Source organism: Bombus fervidus, chromosome 8 (assembly GCF_041682495.2).
Source record: "Bombus fervidus isolate BK054 chromosome 8, iyBomFerv1, whole genome shotgun sequence".
In the NCBI taxonomy this organism is placed as follows: domain Eukaryota; kingdom Metazoa; phylum Arthropoda; class Insecta; order Hymenoptera; family Apidae; genus Bombus; species Bombus fervidus.
Window position 1 is genome coordinate 11,201,587 of NC_091524.1, and position 22,200 is coordinate 11,223,786.

The following is a 22,200-nucleotide window of genomic DNA, read 5'->3' on the forward strand; positions in this document are numbered from 1 at the left end:
GGCGAAATAATTTTTCAAATGATTAATATGATGTTTATTCGCAGATTTGTTTGGATGTCCTTCAAAAATCCATATTTTCCATCGTTTATCGAAAAACTTCCAATTAATTCGAAGAGACCACCTGTTATATCACCTGTTTGTTTGTCCATAATTGGATGAGTCTAAATGAATGTTCATGGATATTCACGAGCGTAAGTAAATATCTATTATCCCTATAATTAATAAACGCAACCTAGCACCGTAGAGATATTCTAAAATCCATAAAGAAGGGGTAAAAATATAAAAGACAATTTACAACAATTTTTTTAATTTCCGAAAATACAGTTATAAACAATAATATGTCGAGGATAATTTCACATATTGTGCAAACAACATCAATGATACGTAACAGGCTGTTAAATGTCAACGTTATTAGGGCAAACATCATTTATGTCTCGTTTCATCTTTTATCAGCTTTTTTAAGAACGTTAGTTTTTTACGGAATAGAAGTACGTGACATACGAAAACATTGTGTTTATGATCTGAAATGTAAGAAAAAAATGTTACAAAAATCTACTAATTTAGTCAATAGAGCTATTGGAATGGATTTGATTTGATATAACGAGAGCTTTTACATAAATCACTGTCAAATGTCGTAAGAAATGAATACTTGGAGTTGCGCTTACTGAAAAGTTTGTGCTAAGTTCGTGGAAATTCGATATAGCAAACACGACTATCTTCTTGACACGTTTCTTTAAATATTTCCTTTAAAAACGCATTTCTATACAAAAAGTCATATGTATTTTTCGTTCATTTGGAAACGCTCTTTGAGACAAGATTTGTTGCGAAATCGTAAAAATAATTGGTACGTTGCACGATAATAAAAAACGAAGAAACAGCATGTGTATTTTTGCGTGCCCGAAAGTCATAGGACATATCAATCTTTATTTATGATAATCTGGATTTGGATCCTCAGTCCAAATTTAGTGTGGAAAAACTACTAGGAGCTGTCAGAATATACCTTTCAATTTTCTGCACGATGTACAGTATATTTTTTACGGTAACCAACTTCCGAATTTGAAGTTTATCGACTCGGAACCTTTTCATCGGATTTCAACGTTCAATGTTTCATAGCATTAATTCACCGGGCTTTCCATTACTATTTATATATGCGCGCAGAATTTCTCTTAAAAGTTGAAAACTACGAAAATTTAGAATTGAATTATATCGCGGAAATTTCAGAAAATTCTGCAAGTTGCAAAAATTAAGACGTCGATATTTTTTTGATTGCTTGTGGTAGCTGGTATGGCAAAGTACGCGTAACAAATTTAGGACCAGTGGCAAAACTTTCATTTTGCAGTCACAGGATAGAAAACTGTTACAACCTGTCGTAATTAACAAGCTGATTGTGCGAGACGTAATCGGCTGACCTGATTTTGCACACATACTATACTAAGGCTAAGGATCCCAAATCTAGATTATCATAAATGAAGGTTGATTTGTCCATCAAAGGATGAATTTCGGGCGCGTGATAATAGACATGCTGTGTTTTCGGTTCTTACTATTTTGCAACGTCCATATTATGTTTACGATTTTGCAACAAATTCTGTCTCAAACAGCGTTTAAAAACGAACAAATAGAGACGATAAAAACGCGTATCTAGAAGACATATTTTAAGAAACGTATCGAGAAAGTGGTCGTGTTTGCTACGGCGAACTTCCATCGAACTTAGCAGAAAATTATCAGGAGGCGCAACTACTGATTTTCCATGATATTTGACAGCGATTTATACAGAAATTCTCGTTAGACCGGATCAAATTCGTTCCAATAGCTCCATTGATTGGACTATACTGTGACAGAAGTAAATCGTGTTACCGCGGTTAGACCCTGTAACGACGAAATAAATAATTTGCCCTTGGAATACGTGCAGGCCCTTACACTTCGTGTGAGTACCATTAAATACAATTTTTGAGCTTTCACAGGGAATTTGTACCAATGAGAATTATATCTAAAATTTATACGAGAATTTATGTCGTTTTTTTTTTATATACATCCTTCCTTCTTATAAAAGAGAAATATTTTTTTAAATAAGTAAATAAGAAACGTTAGACAACTTTTTCTTTTTCTAATTTCTTTTGCCTTAGTCATCTTCAAAAAAGTATGAATTTGTATAAATACGCACAATATAATTATCGTTATTATTATTATTAAAATAAAGTTAACAATATTCTTATCCGATAAATGGAATACTTACGCGTCGTAAAAGACACCTAAACTGTGATCGATTAGTCTTTGGCCAAAGTACGTTGTAAATATAGCGTAACAAATAGAAGATAATAAAAGGGGGACTATTATCATTAATATTCGTTCCTCGTCTTTCGTTTGCAACAATTGATAGAACTAATTCAATAATTTTGTAAATTTCATTATTTCAACTTCCAAATTACTTACAGCACCTTAGATCTTATTTATTATTAATGGAAAATAAGAAAGCTTTCTTCTTTTTTAAAAGAGGATAATATTAGAAATAATGTAAAAATTATATAGTATACGATAATTATTATTCTCTTAAATATACTATTTACTTTGTAAAATATTCAAATTCTGAAAATCATTTTTAAAAAATTTGTTTTTTGACATCGTACGTGATGCATGTAGCGATAACATTCTCAGTTGCAAAATGAAATTCATTTGCATAAATTTGATTGTTAAATTCACAGAAAGAGAGAGAGAGAGAGAGAGAGAGAGACTTCACTTATATATTTGTATATACATCAAATAATTATCAACGCGCAATGAAAAAATTAATATTTATGTCGTTGATATGAAAATTCAATGTTACTCACGCTCACAAACACCATGGTTCCTCCAATGGTACCAAAAAATACTACAATGCTGTAATGTATTTCAAAAATGTCCCATGTGACCTGTGCATATCTTAAAAGATTTAAAATAGACTAGTCCCAATTCTTGATAGATATAATAAGAAATTATCGCAGGTATTTACTAACTTCGTCGCTTTTATGTGAACACGCACGGCGAATATTATCTTCGTGTAAACGTCACTATTTTTCTCGCATCCAGAAATTTCCTTAATATATTCGTTGGCAGAGTACCTCAAGTGATAGCTACACCGATAAACATTGATATCACTCATTGATTTTCTTTTATCAAATTGCTTAGCAATGCTATAAATATATACTTATAACATAGTGCTACATTAATAACATCAAAGTGACACAAAAATTGTACATAAGTTTTTTTTATAATTTTATAATTAATTAATTTTACAATCACACATGCTTACGGCGAAAAATTTTCTCCATGAGTATCACACGTTGAAAATATTACTTGAAATTTTAAATTAATTCTAAAGAATTAAGAAATACCCTAAATTAATTAAAAAAAAAAAAATTAAGTGAAATTCTTGAAAATATTCAGTTCCGTTGGGAAAAATTAAAATTGTGCAATTGGACTTAAAATTCCCACCAAGCTGTTAATGATTCCGTACCGTAAATAGTATTCGGTATGTGCAGTGTACATATAGTGTTTTAATTTTTGATATTATTCACAGAAAATGCTCAGAAACATTTAATCAACTTAATTATTTTGTGTCCAACATACATACATAATCTCACTGAAAATCATTCACATAATAAAATATAGATATAAAATAAAATATACATACATATAATGTAATATATAAAATGTAAATAATTACTCGTTGTAACGTGAACATTATAGTATAGCGAGGTAACGGTATAAAACAGATTTACATACATCTACCGATTAATCTTATTTTTACCTTGTAATTTTAAACAATCCACATGCGTGTTCTGAGATAGCCATAAAAGTTATTTCCAACGCTATCAAGATTATATTATTAAGCAATAAATTGAAGGAGATCAGATAGAGAGTAGGATAACTTATAGTTTTTCCTAATGCTTTCAAAGCAAACGGTCGTTGCCAGAATCTAGTATAATTTTCTTCTGGTATTTGAAGAACAGGTAGTGTCTGAATTATGAAAACCATGACAATGACAGTAGAACATATGGACACTAAAATTCATACATATTTTTACACCGCAAAATTGATAACAAAAATGAATATTTTTGTTTCTGTAGGAATTTCATACTCATCAGCAATATCAATATAGTATGCACCAACTTTGCGTATTTCCGAAGAATTTCGATGCTCGGTTTATCGTTTTTTAAGAATTTCCAGTCGAATTCGATCGCTGTGTACAAAGTATACACCTAACAATACGATCGTGAATTTTAATTTTTATTAATGTTAACGTTAATGTTGAATGGTAATTGTTAATAGCAAAATAATAATAAGAATTGTAAATTTTCTAAATAACAAGTTTAACGTTGCAAAGGGAAACTTACGGCAGTCATATGTCTATGATGAAAGAAGTATTTGAAAACTATCATCAGATTCTGTAGAAAAATGGACAGAATATTCGCCACGCAATTGATGTCGCACTCAAACGTGTAAAACCATGTTGTCTAAAAATATACGCGTACTTGAGAAAATTATAATTTTCGTATGCGATGCTCGAAAAAGTACACTGTTCCGTTTAAGTGAATATTTCAGATCAATACGCGATATAGCGCTCTCGTTGATTACATCGGTGTAACGTAGAATTACAATTCTATGGAAAACATTCCACAATTAAAGACACAACCCGCGAATTTAATTAAATATCAAAAATATCAATTCGGTTCTCTCGCTGTAGCTCTAAAACTATTAATCCTAATAGATTAGCAAGTGATTTCAGATTTCAATCAGTTTTCAACTGCCAGAAATATGCAGACACTTTCCACAAAATTAATTTCGACGTTTTTGGAAACGTAATTATATATTCGGAAATGGATTCACAATATTATGACAATTTTAGCGCTTTACGCGTCTGTTCACACCGATGTGAAAAATTTCCACTGAAAGCTCGAGTAGCGTTTCTCCTCCACGATAAATTTACCGTCGTTACAAATTCGATCTTTTATATATTTACATATTCTTCAAACACTTTCACATCAAATGCTTTCGCATAGTTCACTGAAACTCGCCGAATCATACATTGACTTGCAACATAAATTGGCCCCGTATTTACATCACATACGTTTTTAAAAAACTAAAACCATCTTACGAAACTCTGGTCCAACATCGTTCTTGTCGAATCTCCCTTGTTCTGACGTTCTTCCAACACAGAGCAAAATTTTTTTTAGTCGTGACACTTTTGAAATATATATGCGATGTGTTACTACCTAATGAAATAAAACAACATAATTTTCGCGAAAGTTCATTCAAACACTTTCACTGCGATGATCACTGCTGATTACCGTCACTATTAATAAAATAAGGAATTTCGTCGATCAACAAATCTCGTCCAGCGGAAATGACCAGATAACAACGACATAAAATCGAATTGTATAATAAAATTATAATAACATTATAGCTTGTTACATCGAATCATTTGAATGTATAGTATATAGCGTAAAGTTGTAAAGAGTAAAACGCAAAATCTGCGTGGTGTGAACGTGTAAAGAAAGTAGTATAAAAAATGTAAAAGAGTTATTATTAAGATTACCTCGAGCAGTAGATAACCGATGTAAACCGTATAAAAGAAAGTGACTTGAAATAGACGAAACTTTGAATTTGAAGTTGGCCAGAGTCCTAAAACCAGCAGAAGCTTCTTCATCAACGAGTAGTCGGATATCCTGACGCACGTCATTCTCCTACGAAGTCTGAAGCACGAGTGTGTTTCGATCAATCGGTTGCCAGGTATACAATCCCCCCTTTCTGAATTTATGGCAAGATACGGAGAAGGAGGTGGCAAAATATCAAGAGAGAAGTGGGAAAATATCGAAAGAAGTGGGGAAATATGGAGAGAAGTGGGGAAATATGGAGAGAAGTGGCGAAAATGATTGACAGCACGGGCAATTTGCAAGGATCGATAGTTGCATCGGTTTTTTGTGTAGCGAGGGTGAAAAAAGAAATTCAACCGAAGGTAAAAGAAATATATCTAGGGGTGAAATTATAATTACTGTCGCGCCAAGTGTCTCGACATCGCTTCCTATTTTCTGAAATTCATACAGATGCAGATTTTTCATATTTTTCAACTACCTTTGATTGTTGTTCGTTGTACACTTACCTATGCACAGTGATACGCGAAAATATTTCGACATTTGTCATAGAAAACTTTCGTGTGTTTTGTGCGTTAGAACCTTTTTCTACGGTATGTCAAACGTTTTCAGATTTTGAGAAATCGATTGTCAGATAAGACAGTTGATTTTTGATAAGATCAGAGTGAAATTCGAGCGATAGTATTGAGCAAAAGTTATGCAGAATTGTAGATCGTATTTCTAAGGAAGAGAATCCGATGCAGATTTTATACGATTAGTTGAAGGTGAAAGTACCTCGTTTGAAGTTTCTATAAAATTCCAATGTAATAAAATTGTTATAAAAAGTAAACTGCGGATTTTTATGTATTTCATTTATAATATTTAGTAGATAAAATAATTCTTTGCCTAGATTCCATTATCTTTAAATATATCCCCAAAAATATAAATTTGCATAATCATTTATAGTTGAATAAAAAGCAATTGTAATTGTTACATGTGCCACTGATCTTCATAATCGTGGAGTTTATACGAAAGAAATATTCTGCAGAATTATCTTCTTATATCAAAGTACTCGATCTATTATAGGAAAAGAAATATATAAAAATATGTTAAATAATATTATTCAGTGATTTTGATATAAATTCGATAAAATAAGAGGAAGGATAGGAGGATAAGGATTCCTTAGAAAGAAGTTCCTTTTGTGTGTCAGAAGATATCGATTCGTCGTGAAGGGGTGCGAATGTGTGTTACGGGGAAAGCACGGTATGCAAAGGAAAATCGATATAAGGACTCTCGTGAAAAAATAAACGTTTCATAAGCGAGGGTCTTGACCTTACTCAAACAAAAGGGAAGAAGCGCTGTTTTTATACTCGCATGAAATATTAACTTTGAAACTGAAATTAAAAAATTCTTTCTCGTGTCACGCATTAGAAAAAGGAAGAATATAAATTGCAGTTTAATAACTGAAATATTATTTATTCAATTAAATTTGTAAACTCGTCGACTAATTTAAAAATTTCTTATTTCGTTATTTGCATAGAATGAAACACCATAAGATAATTGACGCTTAAATTTACAAGCTAGAAAAAGAGTCGTCGATCTTAATGACGAATGTAAAATTACCCAAAGTTAATGGCAGTAAAAATAAATATAAAATTCAACAAATTATAGATACCCTGAAGAAACCTTCTAACGATGGGGTATAGAAACCAAGAATTATTTTTATGTCGATCGTAGTTTCTATCATCAAGAAAAGATATAGTTTTTGTACCCATATGGGAGCTTCATACCATTTCGCGCTGTATCTGTAAATATGCGAAACACAATCTGTAATTGTATCTAAAGTTAGTAAAATCTTTCGTAAGAATTCGTGTAAGACGTCGCATAATGTCTATTCTAATTCGTTATCAGAAGTATCACTTTACAGTTATGACAGTTCTGACACTCTTAGGAAACTAAAAAATTATTTATTTAAATTTCTTTACTTGTAACTAAATCGAAATATTTCTTTCGTGCATTTTATTTTTAGATTTTAGATTTTCTTTTATTATTATATCATCACCTTTCTCTTTGTTAAATAACTTAAAGAAAATACAAATAATTTATATTGTAAGTAAAAACCAGAAAAAACGAAGTACTCACGCGTAAAAGAAAATAGCAGCATGGTGCTCTCGAACATTTTGCGAGGTGAAGTTACCAAAGTACATTATGCCCAAATGAAGGATAATTACTAATGAGATTAACAGAGCTTTTTTCATATTAAATAGGAGAAATATCAGTTCGTACACCTGTTATTGAAAGAAACTAATTCGATCGTCTTTTTGGAGATTTACTATTTAATTGACTCTATCCATTCCTTTTCTCCAAGTCTTTTCTAATACTTATTTCTCTTTTTTATGAAGACGAACAGTTACTCACGTAAATGAGATGAACAATAAGAGAAACCATGCCGAGAAAAAGCATAATTGTGTAAGTCATCACGAAAGTGTTCGTTAAGCCTTTAAAAAACCTTTAACAACATAAAAAATCACATATACTCTATATATTTTGAAGCAACATACAGAATGTATTTATATTTTCATCTTCTTTAAGTTTATAGTTATAATAATTTTATGCAATTGCCATAATTATCTCTTACACTTAGCTCATGTAACGGTAACTATAAAATATACAATCGTTCTTCTTCATACTGAATATATTGTCTATTTATCAATGCAATTTTATACCTGATAACACGTATAAATATTATTCAACGATTAAAAATTATAGATACTAACGTGAGACATCGTTTGTGTGTGTTCACAGCGTTTACAATTCTTAAGAAAATCACGATGTTTTTACGTATGGGAGACATTTCATATTTGTCACAATCTAACGCATGTTCAATTTTATTACTGAAACATGAAAAATATCTTAATGAATATTACAATTTAGAAGAATGATAAGATATATATATATTTTTTTTGAAAATCAAATTCGAGTAAGAAATAGTAAAAAATACTTCTAAAAATTTGCTACATGTTATAATTACAAAATATTAAATGTTTAATTACAATTAAATGTCATGAGTAATAATGTTATAATTAATATAGGTGAAACAAAGAAATTATAGCTAATATTTCTTACCCTGCAATTGTAAACATCCCAACAAGGTGTTGACAGAGTATCACGTAAGTCGTTTCAGTGGTTGTCATCACTATTGCTCCCAAAATATTAACAATAATCAAAGAAAATAATGCAAAATAAGACGAGTCGTTATATTGTATGATAATAAATTTCATATTGGCCGAGTGGGTTGATCGAGATTCGTTTACAGGTATCATGATATCGATAATGACTGGCAGCAATTGAGATACGGCAAACAGAATCGAAGTCATGACGATTATTGCTGAAATTACGAAGATGACCATAACATAATTACTAAAGTGTTTAGGATCATTAAAATCACTATTTTATCAGCTGACTTCACCTTAAAGAGTAATATATTGTAATATAAAAATAAGCATGCAGAAAGTGGAAAAATATTTATATATAGAACACATCACATTGTTTCGAAATTAATACAGATATTCCAGGTGGCTTTAAATGATACTTTCTGTTGATGATAATGAACTGTTCAAATAGATGAATAACGTTAAATAGAAACAACGCTGCTAAGAATTGCCAAACAAATACGAAAATTATTGTACGACCATCCTTTTTGAGGGGTGATAGGCTTAGCTGGGTTAAAAATTGTTCGCTAGCACGTTAAAAAAAGTGCAGAAATCATATAACAAAAGATGGTGGATAAATAAGAATGGAAGCGAATGAATTATTGATTATTGAGTGTTTTAAATTTTCAGATTCCTCCATTCGTAAAATAAATTTACTTGTGGCAACTATCGTAATGAGCTTCCCAGTAGACGTACGACTCCGTAATATATCCAATTCGTTCTCGTTGTGTTGAATATTGTTCCAATCATGTTTGACGTGTTCAAACAATATCTTCATCTGCATTTGGAAACAAAAATCCTTAATTCACTACAGTTGTTTCCCAACGATCACACGTTAGTATATATAACTCACTTTTTTGGTCTGACAACAAAACGTGCAGTATTTCAGTATGTATATTGCTGTTATTATCATGTAGCCACAAGAGGAAATAAAGTCGTCAATATTGTACACCGAGGTGAAAATATTCGTTAGCTGCAATTGTTTGTTACCTGTTTATTGTTGAATAATACCTACACTGGCTGGTGAAAATATTTCATGATAGATTGAACTTGCAACAGAAACCGCAGGAAAACCCACAGTAACAAGCACAAAAAATTGCAAGATTAAAGGAAACACAGGCCATCCTTCTATAACACGTTTAATTCGTGTCGTAATCGAAACCATGTTACAAGGATATCGTGTTATAGGAGGGTTATCGCAATTTTTCCACCGTGTTATATCGAAATCGTGTTTTCAGCGAACCGCCTTATAAGAGGATTGAGTATACCTGAATGATCAAACCAACTATGAAGACCGCCAGCATATAGAAGTTAAGAATGATCGTTAATTTGGACTTTTCGTACGGCCACAAGCCAGTCAACAGTAGAAGTTGCTGATTAATGTTATAATACTTGCTCCCAAGGAAGTCCATGCTTCTCGGAAACTAACAGATATTTGATGCTTGTGGTGCCGTACAAATATTCGTTTCAACCATCCCCCGGAAGTTTCTATAAATAAGGAGAAAGTTTTCCGCGGACGAGTCGGAAGGGTGCGATAATAACAGTGGAGTGCACGTGTTTCGAGACATCGGTGAATTAAGTAAATTATAGAGTGCACAGACGGTCTTTCGCACCATTTACAGTTTTTCTCCACTTTTCCTGAGGACGCGCACGCGTGTATGGCCTCATCCCTTTTGCACGTCCTCGCCAGTGTGTGTTGCATCGTGGAGTGAAGTGTATCGAATGATTTGAATAATGCGTGTGTTCTTTTACTTCGTTCAAACTTTGAAAACCAGTGCTTGTCACAGTATTCCAGTATCAGAGAGATATTAAAATATCGTTTGCCTTAATTCTTATACCAATTATTCGTTCGCAATTACATCTTCTGTGTACTAATAACGCAATGTACAATGTTAATACGATATTTTAAGTAAAATGAAACATTATGTCTGTCATTCGAAATAAACGCGACTAAAGATATAATGCTATGGAATTTTTTCCATTGAATGTATTTGACATGAAAAGAGTGAAAAATGGGAAGAGTAAAATTAATTGAAAGTCAAAATTCTATTCCAATTCAGAATTCCTAGAAGAATGAAATATACAGCAATGATTAATGTAAATTATATATTATTAAATTATTTATTATTAAATACTAATTCAACACAGTCACTACTATCAACAACTATTACAATTACAGTACAGTAAATTATGCTGGAAAAATTCTACTGAAGAGAGTATATCATAGTAAAGTATGAGACGGACGTTCTTAGCATCTGAAATCCAATAACATTTGAATAGCAGATATCAGACGCCGATTATACAGTAACAGACTGAAAAAATTACCTTCGAAAAACCGACATGAGAAGCAGCGAAAAATCCGAAAAGGTCTATCACACTCTCCGTTGAACTCCTCAACATGATAAAGAGTAACAACTTCTGCGCTTCTATAGGCATGCAATACCATGTAGAATTGTACCTGCATATTGTTGCATCTCTTAAAATACTCTAGTATTGTAACAGAATTACTTATTTAATAAATGGGAACATTTAGACAAATAGAAAATTATTTAACAGACAACAATAGAACAATCACATTTAGTCAAATTTGAGCTTACGATTCCTTGAACACGTTCAGACTACGATCTATTATAATTTGTCCAGAATAGTGACATATGTACAAGATTACTATATGACAGATAACGAATATGCCACAGATGAAGATTTCTGTTTGATCATTCGAACTTGCTATAGCATTTGAAAGCTGTAAAAAGATAGGATAAATTAGAGTCAATTTTTCCATCGTCTTTAATCGTTCGGCATTGTGTTCTTTTTTTTGTAAATTCTATCATTCTAACAAAAATAATGATAAAACTGATAAATGATAAAAATTCTATACAAAACAAATGGATTTCAAATGTTCGGTCGGCGCTGACGTTCTTTGTATGAACTATCTACATATATTTATAATCAGTGGCAGATAGTATTTCTTTTCAGATTTTACTTTACGATGTACCATTTATAAAAGAAAAGATTGGGAAGGTCTAAAAGCTTCGAGAATGGTTTCATACATTACATTCATTGAAGATTTTACATTTTCCCAACACCGTACAGGAATGAACGGATACTTACTCGATGCAAACACGTAGACAAAGAAACTACAATCACAGAACATGGCGGAATATAATGTAGCATGGAATTCGATAATACGTAATCGATGAAACTTTATCCAGCGAATGAATTCCACGACAAACGTTGGTAGGAAACGCATTGAAAATAAAGTGAGATCAGCTTAGATATCTACCATCGAATACTAATTATAGTCGAATGTACCAACTGTAGTGTCTTCCTATGACAGTCCACGACATGCCGGAAGTTCCTGAAATTCGGGTCGATCTGCCTCGACGAAGATAGATCCGCAATTGTTTTTCGCAATCGATAGCTAAAAACGTGCAGAAATTTTTAGACAAATATGACCTGACAAGTAATTTCACCTTCTATCGTTTGAATTAATCATAATCAGCTAACAACCTGCGAAATATCGCACTATTGACTGTATTGAGATATATTTATAAGAATTAAATAATCACACAGGTAACCATTTCTGTTCGGCCGATTTATTTGAAAGCTGCGATTGACTAAAATAGATTGTCGCCATATGAATACATACAAACAAGTTCATCTGAAACATACAGCACAGACGGGGAAAATGGAAAAGCCTGAGAATGTGAGATAGGTAAATCGTAATTAAATAAATTTACTGAAATTCTATGACATCAATATTAACGGTCCGCTATGAAACACGTTCTCCGTTTAAATGGCATTGTTTGAATGTTTTGCATATTATATACTTATCAGACCATCATAGCCATTGTAACGTTCTAAGTGCTGCACGTTCTAAGGTGTCTGTTGCACGCAATGACCATATAAAAGGAGGAAAAGTCAGCATTTTCATTCATACCTAGTTATCTCGAACATTCCGCACATCCAGTGGGCAAACACAGTTAGCAACAGTTCCGTACCCGCCAGACACAACAATCCAATTGTATAAACAACTAGGATATTCACGTATACGATATCGACATACTCTACCCGATTGTGTGAAAACATTGTTAAGTAGGAAAAATAACGTCCTCGAGATTCGTTCAAAGGCAGTAGCAGATCCAACGTTATCGGAGCGAAAACATACGACGCCGTGAATAAGGTCCACGAGCAACATAGGCCTAAAATGAGAGGAGAATGTTTTAATGATAGCATATCTTTGCATCCGAATGATTTTGCAGTAGGAAATGATGTTAGTCTCGTAACCGCGACAACGGAAGTAGTTTCTCACTTTTGTCTCTTGAATAGCACGTATTTACCACATTATCGTATTAAAGGAACAGTATTTCTGTCACAAAATTTCGTGATGTGCAAAGGATTCACCATTCATCGTTTTCTCTAATAAAGCCAATCACATAAACGAAGTTTCACAATTTTACGTTTACGTAATATTCGGGAGGAAATCTTCAGACATTAAGGTAATCGCGACTACATTGACAAATTCTACGAGCATAGAAAATGTTTTCTTACATAGGAAAATGGAGATTATGTAAGTCGAATAGTCGATGTATTTCATCAGTATCTGAACTTCAAGTTCATCTTTCAGCATGGTGTCTATCGTTCGTAGATTGTCAAAAAGATATATATTCTGTACCCACATGGAAAAATATATATATGAATCTGTTTAGCTGAACTTCTCAAAGTTCACGTTAGAGCATCACGTACCACTGGGAACATTGCTACGGAAGAGACATATCGCATAAAAAAGACCATAACTGGACAGGTGGCTGATAACGTTACGATGCAACCTCGAAATGTAATACCAGCTTTAAAAAGCGATAGTACCTATAAACATATTATGTTAATTCTTTATGTCAAGAAAAAGGGCATATCCTTATATAGTGTTAACGCAATAACATATTTATCTTTCCACAAATTTTTCGTCCCATAAATTGTAACGAGTAGATTCGCAATAAAACGTCGCGGTGTACATAGATTGAGAGCATAAAAATAATGAATTCTGCTTACCTGGAAAACAATAAAGGCGAACAAAGTGACAGAGATTGATATTCTGTGAATCGTCGAGTAGACTGACTTGTGGTATGGCCAGAGTCCTACGATACTCAGTAGTATACGATAACTGTTGTACTGCCTGTAGAACACGTCCATATCGCTTCCGTAACTAAAGGACATCTGTGCGGAAAACTCGAGGAATCATCCGACAACACCTCGCAACGATTTATTATTCCCCCTGTTATCGTTTCCTCCTGAATTTGTTCGTACCGTCTGTCTATAGAACTAATTTATAATGCATGGAAATTACAGTCATTCCGCGGCATCGACCGAGGTCATTAACGCCTCCCAAGAAATTAATACATAATAGATGCTCACTTTGAGAAAATTACAGTCTGCGTACAATTTTTGTCCTCTGCATATTTCCCCTTATTTTCAGTTTGGTCTTATTTTTTTTTTTTTTTCTTTAAGTGTTAGAAGGGGGAAAATTTATCGCGGCGGCAGTATTTCCACAGACGCAGCGAACTTCACAGCAACACCTCCATGGTAAAGAGTAACAATGGTCGAGGGGTATCAACAGTTTACGAATTTGATTTGTATCAAGTAGTCGTAATATGTGGAACATCAGCTTTTGGCAAGAAAATATACGTACTCGTGATGACTGTTATCGTCTGAAGTAGTTCCTCTATGCAGAGTGTCCTTATTTTCACAATAATTAACATTGCAATCTGTTCTTCGTCCAATGCTATTGTTAACATCTGAGTAAGTAAGATTGTCCTTCTTAATTTATTTTGGCGCTAGATTGTTTGGCGTTTGATTTTCTATGAAGTAACACAATGTAGGATACTAAAGCGATATTATACGTAAAATCTAATATAATACACACGATTGACAATGAATATCGTACAGCTGATTGAAAATGACAAACTTTCTGTGTTGCAGATATGGCGAAAGAATAGACGATGATCCAGTAATTAATTTCCGTAGTGATTGGTTATGGACACAATTTTACGATGATTAGCGGGTAATTTGAAAAAATAAGAGATAAGCGAAGAATGGACAAAAGATATAAAACAACGACTGATCCTATCAAGGAAGAAAAGACTCTCAGGTATTCTCATTATTGTCAATTGTTAATTTAGTTATCACAATATTTGAGAAGAAGAATTTTGAAAATATCCAAATTTTTGTGAAATTTCAAGCTAAAAATAGTACACTTATTTTATGAGCTCCAGATATCGTCTAACAGCAGATTTTCTATAGGAATTCTGTGTCTAGCATACGGGACAATTGAGCAAAATCTGCTATCGTCAAATTAAGAAGTTATTATTAGTGCTGAAAAAAATAGCAACGAATGTTCTCGCAATATATATAGTGTGGCGTAATAATACGTCATGGAAAATGTGCTGCATATTATCATATTATAACTTCTATGTACCTAGATTATAAAGCGTCAGAAGAATTTTATCTAAGCACGAGGAGTTATTTCATTTTTCAAAAAAAATATGAAATATGCTATATTTTAATAATTACAATAACTGGAATTATCATACTGAAAATTACATAAGGATTAACGAATCTAAACTCATAAACATTTTCGACCATTCCGAAACGGAAAAGAAATATTCGTTGGATCGATCTATGGATGATCGCACGAAAAAATCAAACGTAACTTCTATTTTTGGTTGGAGATAAAAATCACAGAGAAAGAGCATCATAAGTCACATTTCCTACGTTTTACAGGAAACGAATTCTAACATTTCCAAAATTGTATTTTTATTCGTTTGCGGAATTATGCCTGTTCTATTATCCCATTCAAACTTTGAAAAACAGTGCTCGTCAAGGTATTCCAGTATGAGGGAGATATTAAAACATTGCTTGTATTAATAATTATACTAATTATTCATTCATAAATATATTTTCTGTGTACTAATAACGCAATGTACAACATTAATATGATCTTTTAAGTAAAAGCAAATATTATGTCTATCATTCGAAATACACGCGATTGAAAATATAATGCTACAGACTCTTCTCTATTGAATGCATTTGACATGAAAAGGGTGAAAAATAGGAAACGTAAAATTAATTGAAAATCGGCGTTCTATTTCACTTTAGAATTTCCAGAAGAATAAAATATAAACCAATGACTAATGTAAATTATTTATTATTAAATTATGCATTATTAACTATTAATTCGAATCACTGCTATCAACAACTATCGCACAGTCAATGATGCTGGAGAACTTTTATTGTAGAGAGTATATCATAGTAAAGTATGAGACGGACGTACTTAACATCTGAAATATAATAACACTTGACTAGCAGATATCAGACAACGATTATACAGTAACAGACTGAAAAAATTACCTTCGAAAAACCGATATGCGAAGCAACGAAAAATCCCAAAACGTCTAACACACTCTCCGTTGAACTCCTCAACATGATAAAGAGTAACAACTTCTGCGCTTCTATAGGCATGCAATACCATGTAGAATTGTACCTGCATATTGTTGCATCTCTTAAAATACTCTAGTGTTGTAATAGTATTACTTATTTAATAAATGGGAACATTTAGACAAATAGAAAATTATTTAATAGACAACAGTAGAACAATCACATTTAGTCAAATTTGAGCTTACGATTCCTTGAACACGTTCAGACTACGATCTATTATAATTTGTCCAGAATAGTGACATATGTACAAGATTACTATATAACAGATAACGAACATGCCACAGACGAAGATTTCTGTTTGATCATTCGTACTTGCTATAGCATTTGAAAGCTGTAAAAAGATAGGATAAATTAGAGTCAATTTTTCCATCGTGTTTAATCGTTCGGCATTATGTGCCTTTTTCGTAAATTCTATCATTCTAACAAAAATAACGATAAAGGACACATTTCAATTGACTCTCCTTCGAAATATCAGAATTCTATACAAAACAAATGGATTTCAAATGTTCGGCCGGCGCTGACGTTCTTTGTATGAACTATCTACATATATTTATAATCAGTGGCAGATAGTATTTCTTTTCAGATTTTACTTTACGATGTACCATTTATAAAAGAAAAGATTGGGAAGGTCTAAAAGCTTCGAGAATGGTTTCATACATTACATTCATTGAAGATTTTACATTTTCCCAACACCGTACAGGAATGAACGGATACTTACTCGATGCAAATACGTAGACAAAGAAACTACAATCACAGAACATGGCGGAATATAATGTAGCATGAAATTCGATACTGCGTAATCGATGATCCTTTATCCAGCGAATGAATTCCACGACAAACGTTGGTAGGAAACGCATGGAAAATAAAGTGAAATAAGCTTAGATATCTACCATCGAATACTAATTATAGTCGAATGTACCAACTGTAGTGTCTTCCTATGACAGTCCACGACATGCCGGAAGTTCCTGAAATTCGGGTCGATCTGCCTCGACGAAGATAGATCCGCAATTGTTTTTCGCAATCGATAGCTAAAAACGTGCACAAATTTTTAGACAAATATGACCTGACAAGTAATTTCACCTTCTATCGTTTGAATTAACCATAATCAGCTAACAACTTGCGAAATATCGCACTATTGACTGTATTGAGATATATTTATAAGAATTAAATGATCACACAGGTAACCATTTCTGTTCGGTCGATTTATTTGAAAGCTACGAGTGACTAAAATAGATTGTCGCCATATGAATACATACAAATAACTTCATCCGAAACATACAGCACATACGAGCAAAATAGGAAAGTCTGAGAATGAGAGTTCGATAAATTGCAATTAAATAAATTTACTGAAATTCTATGACAGCAATATTAATGGTCCGCTGTGAAACACGTTCTCCGTTTAAATGGTATTGTTTGAATGTTTTGCATATTATATATTTACCAGACCATCATGGCCATTGTAACGTTCTAAGTGTTGTAAGGTGTCTGTTGCACGCAATGACCATATAAAAGGAGGAAAAGTCAGCATTTTCATTCATACCTAGTTATCTCGAACATTCCGCACATCCAGTGGGCAAACACAGGCATCAACAGTTCCGTACCCGCCAGACACAACAATCCAATTGTATAAACAACTAGGATATTCACGTATACGATATCGACATATTCTACCCGATTGTGTGAAAACATTGTTAAGTAGGAAAAATAACGTCCTCGAGATTCGTTCAAAGGCAGTAGCAGATCCAACGTTATCGGAGCGAAAACATACGACGCTGTGAATAAGGTCCACGAGCAACATAGGCCTAAAATGAGAGGAGAATGTTTTAATGATAGCATATCTTTGCATCCGAATGTTTTTGCAGTAGCAAATGATGTTAGTCTCGTAACCGCGACAACGGAAGTCGTTTCTCACTTTTCTCTTTTGAATAACACGTATTTACCATATTATCGTATTAAAGGAACAGTATTTCTGTCACAAAATTTCGTGATGTGCAAAGGATTCACCATTCATCGTTTTTTCTAATAAAGCCAATCACATAAACGAAGTTTCACAATTTTACGTTTACGTAATATTCGGGAGGAAATCTTCAGACATTAAGGTAATCGCGACTACATTGACAAATTCTACGAGCATAGAAAATGTTTTCTTACATAGGAAAATGGAGATTATGTAAGTCGAATAGTCGATGTATTTCATCAGTATCTGAACTTCAAGTTCATCTTTCAGCATGGTGTCTATCGTTCGTAGATTGTCAAAAATATACTTAGTCTATACCAACATGAAAAAAATATATATATGAATCTGTTTAGCTGAACTTCTCAAAGTTCACTTTAGAGCATCACGTACCACTGAGAACATTGCTACGGAAGAGACATATCGCATAAAAAAGATCATAACTGGACAGGTGGCTGATAACGTTACGATGCAACCTCGAAATGTAATACCAGCTTTAAAAAGCGATAGTACCTATAAACATATTATGTTAATTCTTTGTGTCAAAAATGGGCATATCCTTATATAGTGTTAACACAATAACATATTTATCTTTCCACAAATTCTTCGTCCCATAAATTGTAACGAGTAGATTCGCAATAAAACGTCGCGGTGTACATAGATTGAGAGCATAAAAATAATGAATTCTGCTTACCTGGAAAACAATAAAGGCGAACAGAGTGACAGAGATCGATATTCTGTGAATCGTTGAGTAGACTGACTTGTGGTATGGCCAGAGTCCTACGATACTCAGTAGTATACGATAAGTGTTGTACTGCCTGTAGAACACGTCCATCTCGCTTCCGTAACTAAAGGACATCTGTGCGGAAAACTCGAGGAATCATCCGACAACACCTCGCAACGATTTATTATTCCCACTGTTATCGTTTCCTCTTGAATTTGTTCGTACCGTCTGGCTATAGAACTAATTTATAATGCATGGAAATTACAGTCATTCCGCGGCATCGACCGAGGTCATTAACGCCTCCCAAGAAATTGATACATAATAGGCTCACTTTGAGAAAATTACAGTTTACATACAATTTTTTTCCTCTGTATATTTTTCCTTATTTTCAGTTTGGTCTTATCTTTTTTCTTTTTTTATCTTTAGGTGTTAGAAGAGCGAAAATTTGTGGCGACGACAATATTTCCGCAGACACCGCGAACTTCACAGCGACACTTCCTTGGTGTGCTCCCTTCGTCATTTTGTTCAATGGATTTGACAAAGAGGAACAGCCGGCGTGGAATATCAACAGTTTACGAATTGGATTTATATCAGGTAGTCGTAATATGTGAAACATCAGCTTCTTGCAACAATATATACCCACTCCTCATGACAATTATTGTCTGAAGTGGTTCTTCTATGCAGAATGTCCTTATTATCACAATAATTAACATTGCAATCTGTTCTTCGTCAAATGCTATTGTTAACGTCTGAGCAAGTTGTACTGTTATTCTTAGTTTATTTTCACGCTAGAGAAATGCTGGTTTGGCGTTTAATTCTCTATGAAGTAACGCAATGTAGGTCGATAACGCAATGTCGATTGAAAATGAACATCGTAGAATTGACTGAAAATTATAAGCGTTCGTCAACCGAATAATTAGCATTCAAAGAGTTAGTTATCATTTTGTCAACCGAAGAATTTTATATCTGTCAGTCAATTGTCAATATCAAAATCGAGCAAGATTTGAATAAATCATTAGATATTGTTAAACTACTTTCAACCAGCTTTAATCCTCTTCCGTGCTAGTATCCCTGCACATAGCAGGTTAGCCGAAAAGTGGAATCGGTTTTGCCAGTAGCACCAAACTCTAGTCGACGCTACCCGTAACGTTTGAAATAAATAAAAATTTGAAATAGTCCTTGGACTATTTCTGGTGGCAGCAACTACCAATTTCAATCTCAACTTGACTTAAAACAAATAAATACGTAACAGAGGGAAAATTTTTTTTTCCTTTCTCTGTTGCAGATTTGGTGAAAGAATAGAAGATGAACCAGCAATTAATATCAGTTGTGATATGGTCATGACTTTACGATAACTAACGATTCGGATAAATTGGATAATTAGATAATTCGGAAAAATTAGATATACGCGAGAAATGGGCAAAGGATATACAACAACCACTGACCCTATGAAGGAAGAAATGATTCAGGTATTCTCATTATTGTCAACTGTTGATTTAGATATCTCCATATTTGAGAAAAGCAATTTTCAATATATATCCAGAATTTCGTGAAATTTCAAGCTGGAAATTTTATGAGCACCGGATATCGTTCAAATGTAGATTTTCTATAGGAATTCTGTGACTAATATGCGGGATAATTGAAAAGAATCTTCTCTCGTCAAACTAAGAATTTATTATTAGTTCTGAAAAAAAAGAATGCAGCGAATGATTATCAAATATATACAAAGACGTAACAATATATCATGAAAAAAGTGCTGCATGTTATGATACTATAAATTCCATTTGCCTAAATTATAAACCATCAAGTGAATTTTTCTATGCATGACGTGTTATTTCAGTTTAAAAAAAAATATAAAATATGGTATATTTTAATAATTTCAATAGTTCGTATTGTGATGTTGAAATGTATGGAATAACATAAAAGTTGTTATTATAAGAGTCAATAATATTCTAAACTCGTAAACCTGTTTGACCATTCCCGAAAAAGAAAAGAAATATAAGTTCAATTTTTGGTTTTACACGATCACAGGGAAAAAATGACATAAGTCGCATTTTCGACGCTTTACAGTATAGGAATTCCAATATTGCCACAATTGTGTTTATATTCGGTTTCGGAATTATGCCTGTGTTCTTTTAAAGACATTCAAACTTTGAAAAACATTACTCGTCATAATATTCCAGTGTCAGAAATATGTTAAGATATTGCTTGCCTTAATAATTATACTTTTTCCTTCCATAAAATTTGTTACGACCGTTCGCGGAGAGACGCGGTCGCGAGGAAAACGCGTCAGCGAGAGGCGTAAATTCTCGCTACGATTAGGCTAATCGACGCCGCGAAGTAGTCGTTCCCCGTGTTTCGGTTAGGATAACAGGGGTGGTTAATTGAAATTAACACTGTGTTAACAGGTTAATGTGATATATTCAACGATGGATTACAATATTATGAGCGTTACAGGTATTTGACGATGAGTATAGATTATGCGTTACAGAGATAGGACCCGATTTGACGATATGTCTCGATGCGATAGTTAGACTTTGCAAATGAATTGATTGGGGTTAGGTAGAACCGTGGTAGACTTACTGACTGTTCGGACGATGAAAACGGACTACCCTGAGAGTGACGATGCTGTGTCAGAGGAGAGCTAGGAAAGGGTGTGTCTAACGCACGGGATCATCGGATTCGTAGATGACAGTTTTTTGGCTAGGAAAGTGAGGGTAATAGGCATTGTTTCTATTGGCCATTACGATTGTTGGTGGACCAGGAGGGGTCTTAGCCGCCCTCGATAGAAGGTTGGTAGTGGGAAGCATCGCACGTGTGCAAATAACTAATTTTAAGTGTTTTCCGGACACAAACCAGAGATCTTAGAAATTACTTTCGTTGAAAAGATCCTTGTTCGACCTGAGAAACTTTGTTGAGATTTTCTAAGATTTATGGTCGGTCCCTGAGATTCTTCAGAGTATGCCGTAAGGAGGTGCAGACACATGGTTGCCATGTGCGATGCAAGGCCCCGTCCAGGTAGAGAGTCGGCCGACGTAACAAAATTATTTATCAGCTATTTTCAAAAGACTTGCATTTTTGGATCTAACACATTATCTTCACTTTCAATTATGTTATAATGATTCAATTACGTTGAATCATAAAGCGATAGTTAAATATAATATAAAATGAGCATAAAACGAAGTCGTCAATGCTGTACACCGTGGCGAAAAT

General features: G+C 33.3%; 5 protein-coding genes across 10 annotated transcripts in view; all 5 read right to left on the reverse strand.

Annotated features, from left to right (window-relative positions):
* Alpha-man-ia (alpha-Mannosidase class I a) overlaps window positions 1–22,200 on the reverse strand; it is a 218,109-nt gene that overhangs the window by 63,149 nt on the left and 132,760 nt on the right. The gene's annotated exons all lie outside the window — the stretch shown is intronic.
* On the reverse strand, window positions 1,855–6,257 carry LOC139990225 (uncharacterized). 4 transcript variants are annotated; one of them, XR_012453387.1, is made up of 6 exons: window positions 5,573–6,257; window positions 4,371–4,490; window positions 3,785–4,235; window positions 2,991–3,107; window positions 2,826–2,916; window positions 1,855–1,987 (listed from the first exon to the last, which is right to left on the reverse strand). XR_012453387.1 is itself a non-coding variant. In XM_072009294.1 (6 exons), the coding sequence occupies exons 3-6, from the start codon at window positions 4,009–4,011 to the stop codon at window positions 1,982–1,984; spliced, it is 441 nt and encodes a 146-aa protein (XP_071865395.1). In that variant the 5' UTR covers window positions 4,012–4,235; window positions 4,371–4,490; window positions 5,573–5,714; the 3' UTR covers window positions 1,855–1,981. The 4 variants fall into 4 exon arrangements, 2 of the variants coding, with proteins under 2 accessions (XP_071865395.1, XP_073967980.1); XM_072009294.1 differs by having other exon boundaries at window positions 5,573–5,714; XR_012453386.1 differs by having other exon boundaries at window positions 2,826–3,107.
* Window positions 6,414–8,148, reverse strand: LOC141445817 (uncharacterized). The gene is made up of 2 exons (XM_074111880.1): window positions 7,749–8,148; window positions 6,414–7,411 (listed from the first exon to the last, which is right to left on the reverse strand). Exons 1-2 carry the CDS (start codon window positions 7,862–7,864, stop codon window positions 7,264–7,266), a joined length of 264 nt encoding a protein of 87 aa, XP_073967981.1. The 5' UTR covers window positions 7,865–8,148; the 3' UTR covers window positions 6,414–7,263.
* LOC139989637 (uncharacterized) lies at window positions 10,556–19,846 on the reverse strand. Its single transcript, XM_072008113.1, has 10 exons — window positions 19,483–19,846; window positions 13,868–14,391; window positions 13,565–13,684; window positions 13,370–13,487; window positions 12,759–13,020; window positions 12,102–12,239; window positions 11,874–11,955; window positions 11,416–11,561; window positions 11,144–11,276; window positions 10,556–11,073 (listed from the first exon to the last, which is right to left on the reverse strand). The coding sequence occupies exons 2-10, from the start codon at window positions 14,030–14,032 to the stop codon at window positions 11,023–11,025; spliced, it is 1,215 nt and encodes a 404-aa protein (XP_071864214.1). The 5' UTR covers window positions 14,033–14,391; window positions 19,483–19,846; the 3' UTR covers window positions 10,556–11,022.
* LOC139989638 (uncharacterized) lies at window positions 14,452–19,489 on the reverse strand. The gene is made up of 7 exons (XM_072008114.1): window positions 18,958–19,489; window positions 18,657–18,776; window positions 18,461–18,578; window positions 17,850–18,111; window positions 17,200–17,337; window positions 16,223–16,355; window positions 14,452–14,610 (listed from the first exon to the last, which is right to left on the reverse strand). Exons 1-7 carry the CDS (start codon window positions 19,120–19,122, stop codon window positions 14,452–14,454), a joined length of 1,095 nt encoding a protein of 364 aa, XP_071864215.1. The 5' UTR covers window positions 19,123–19,489.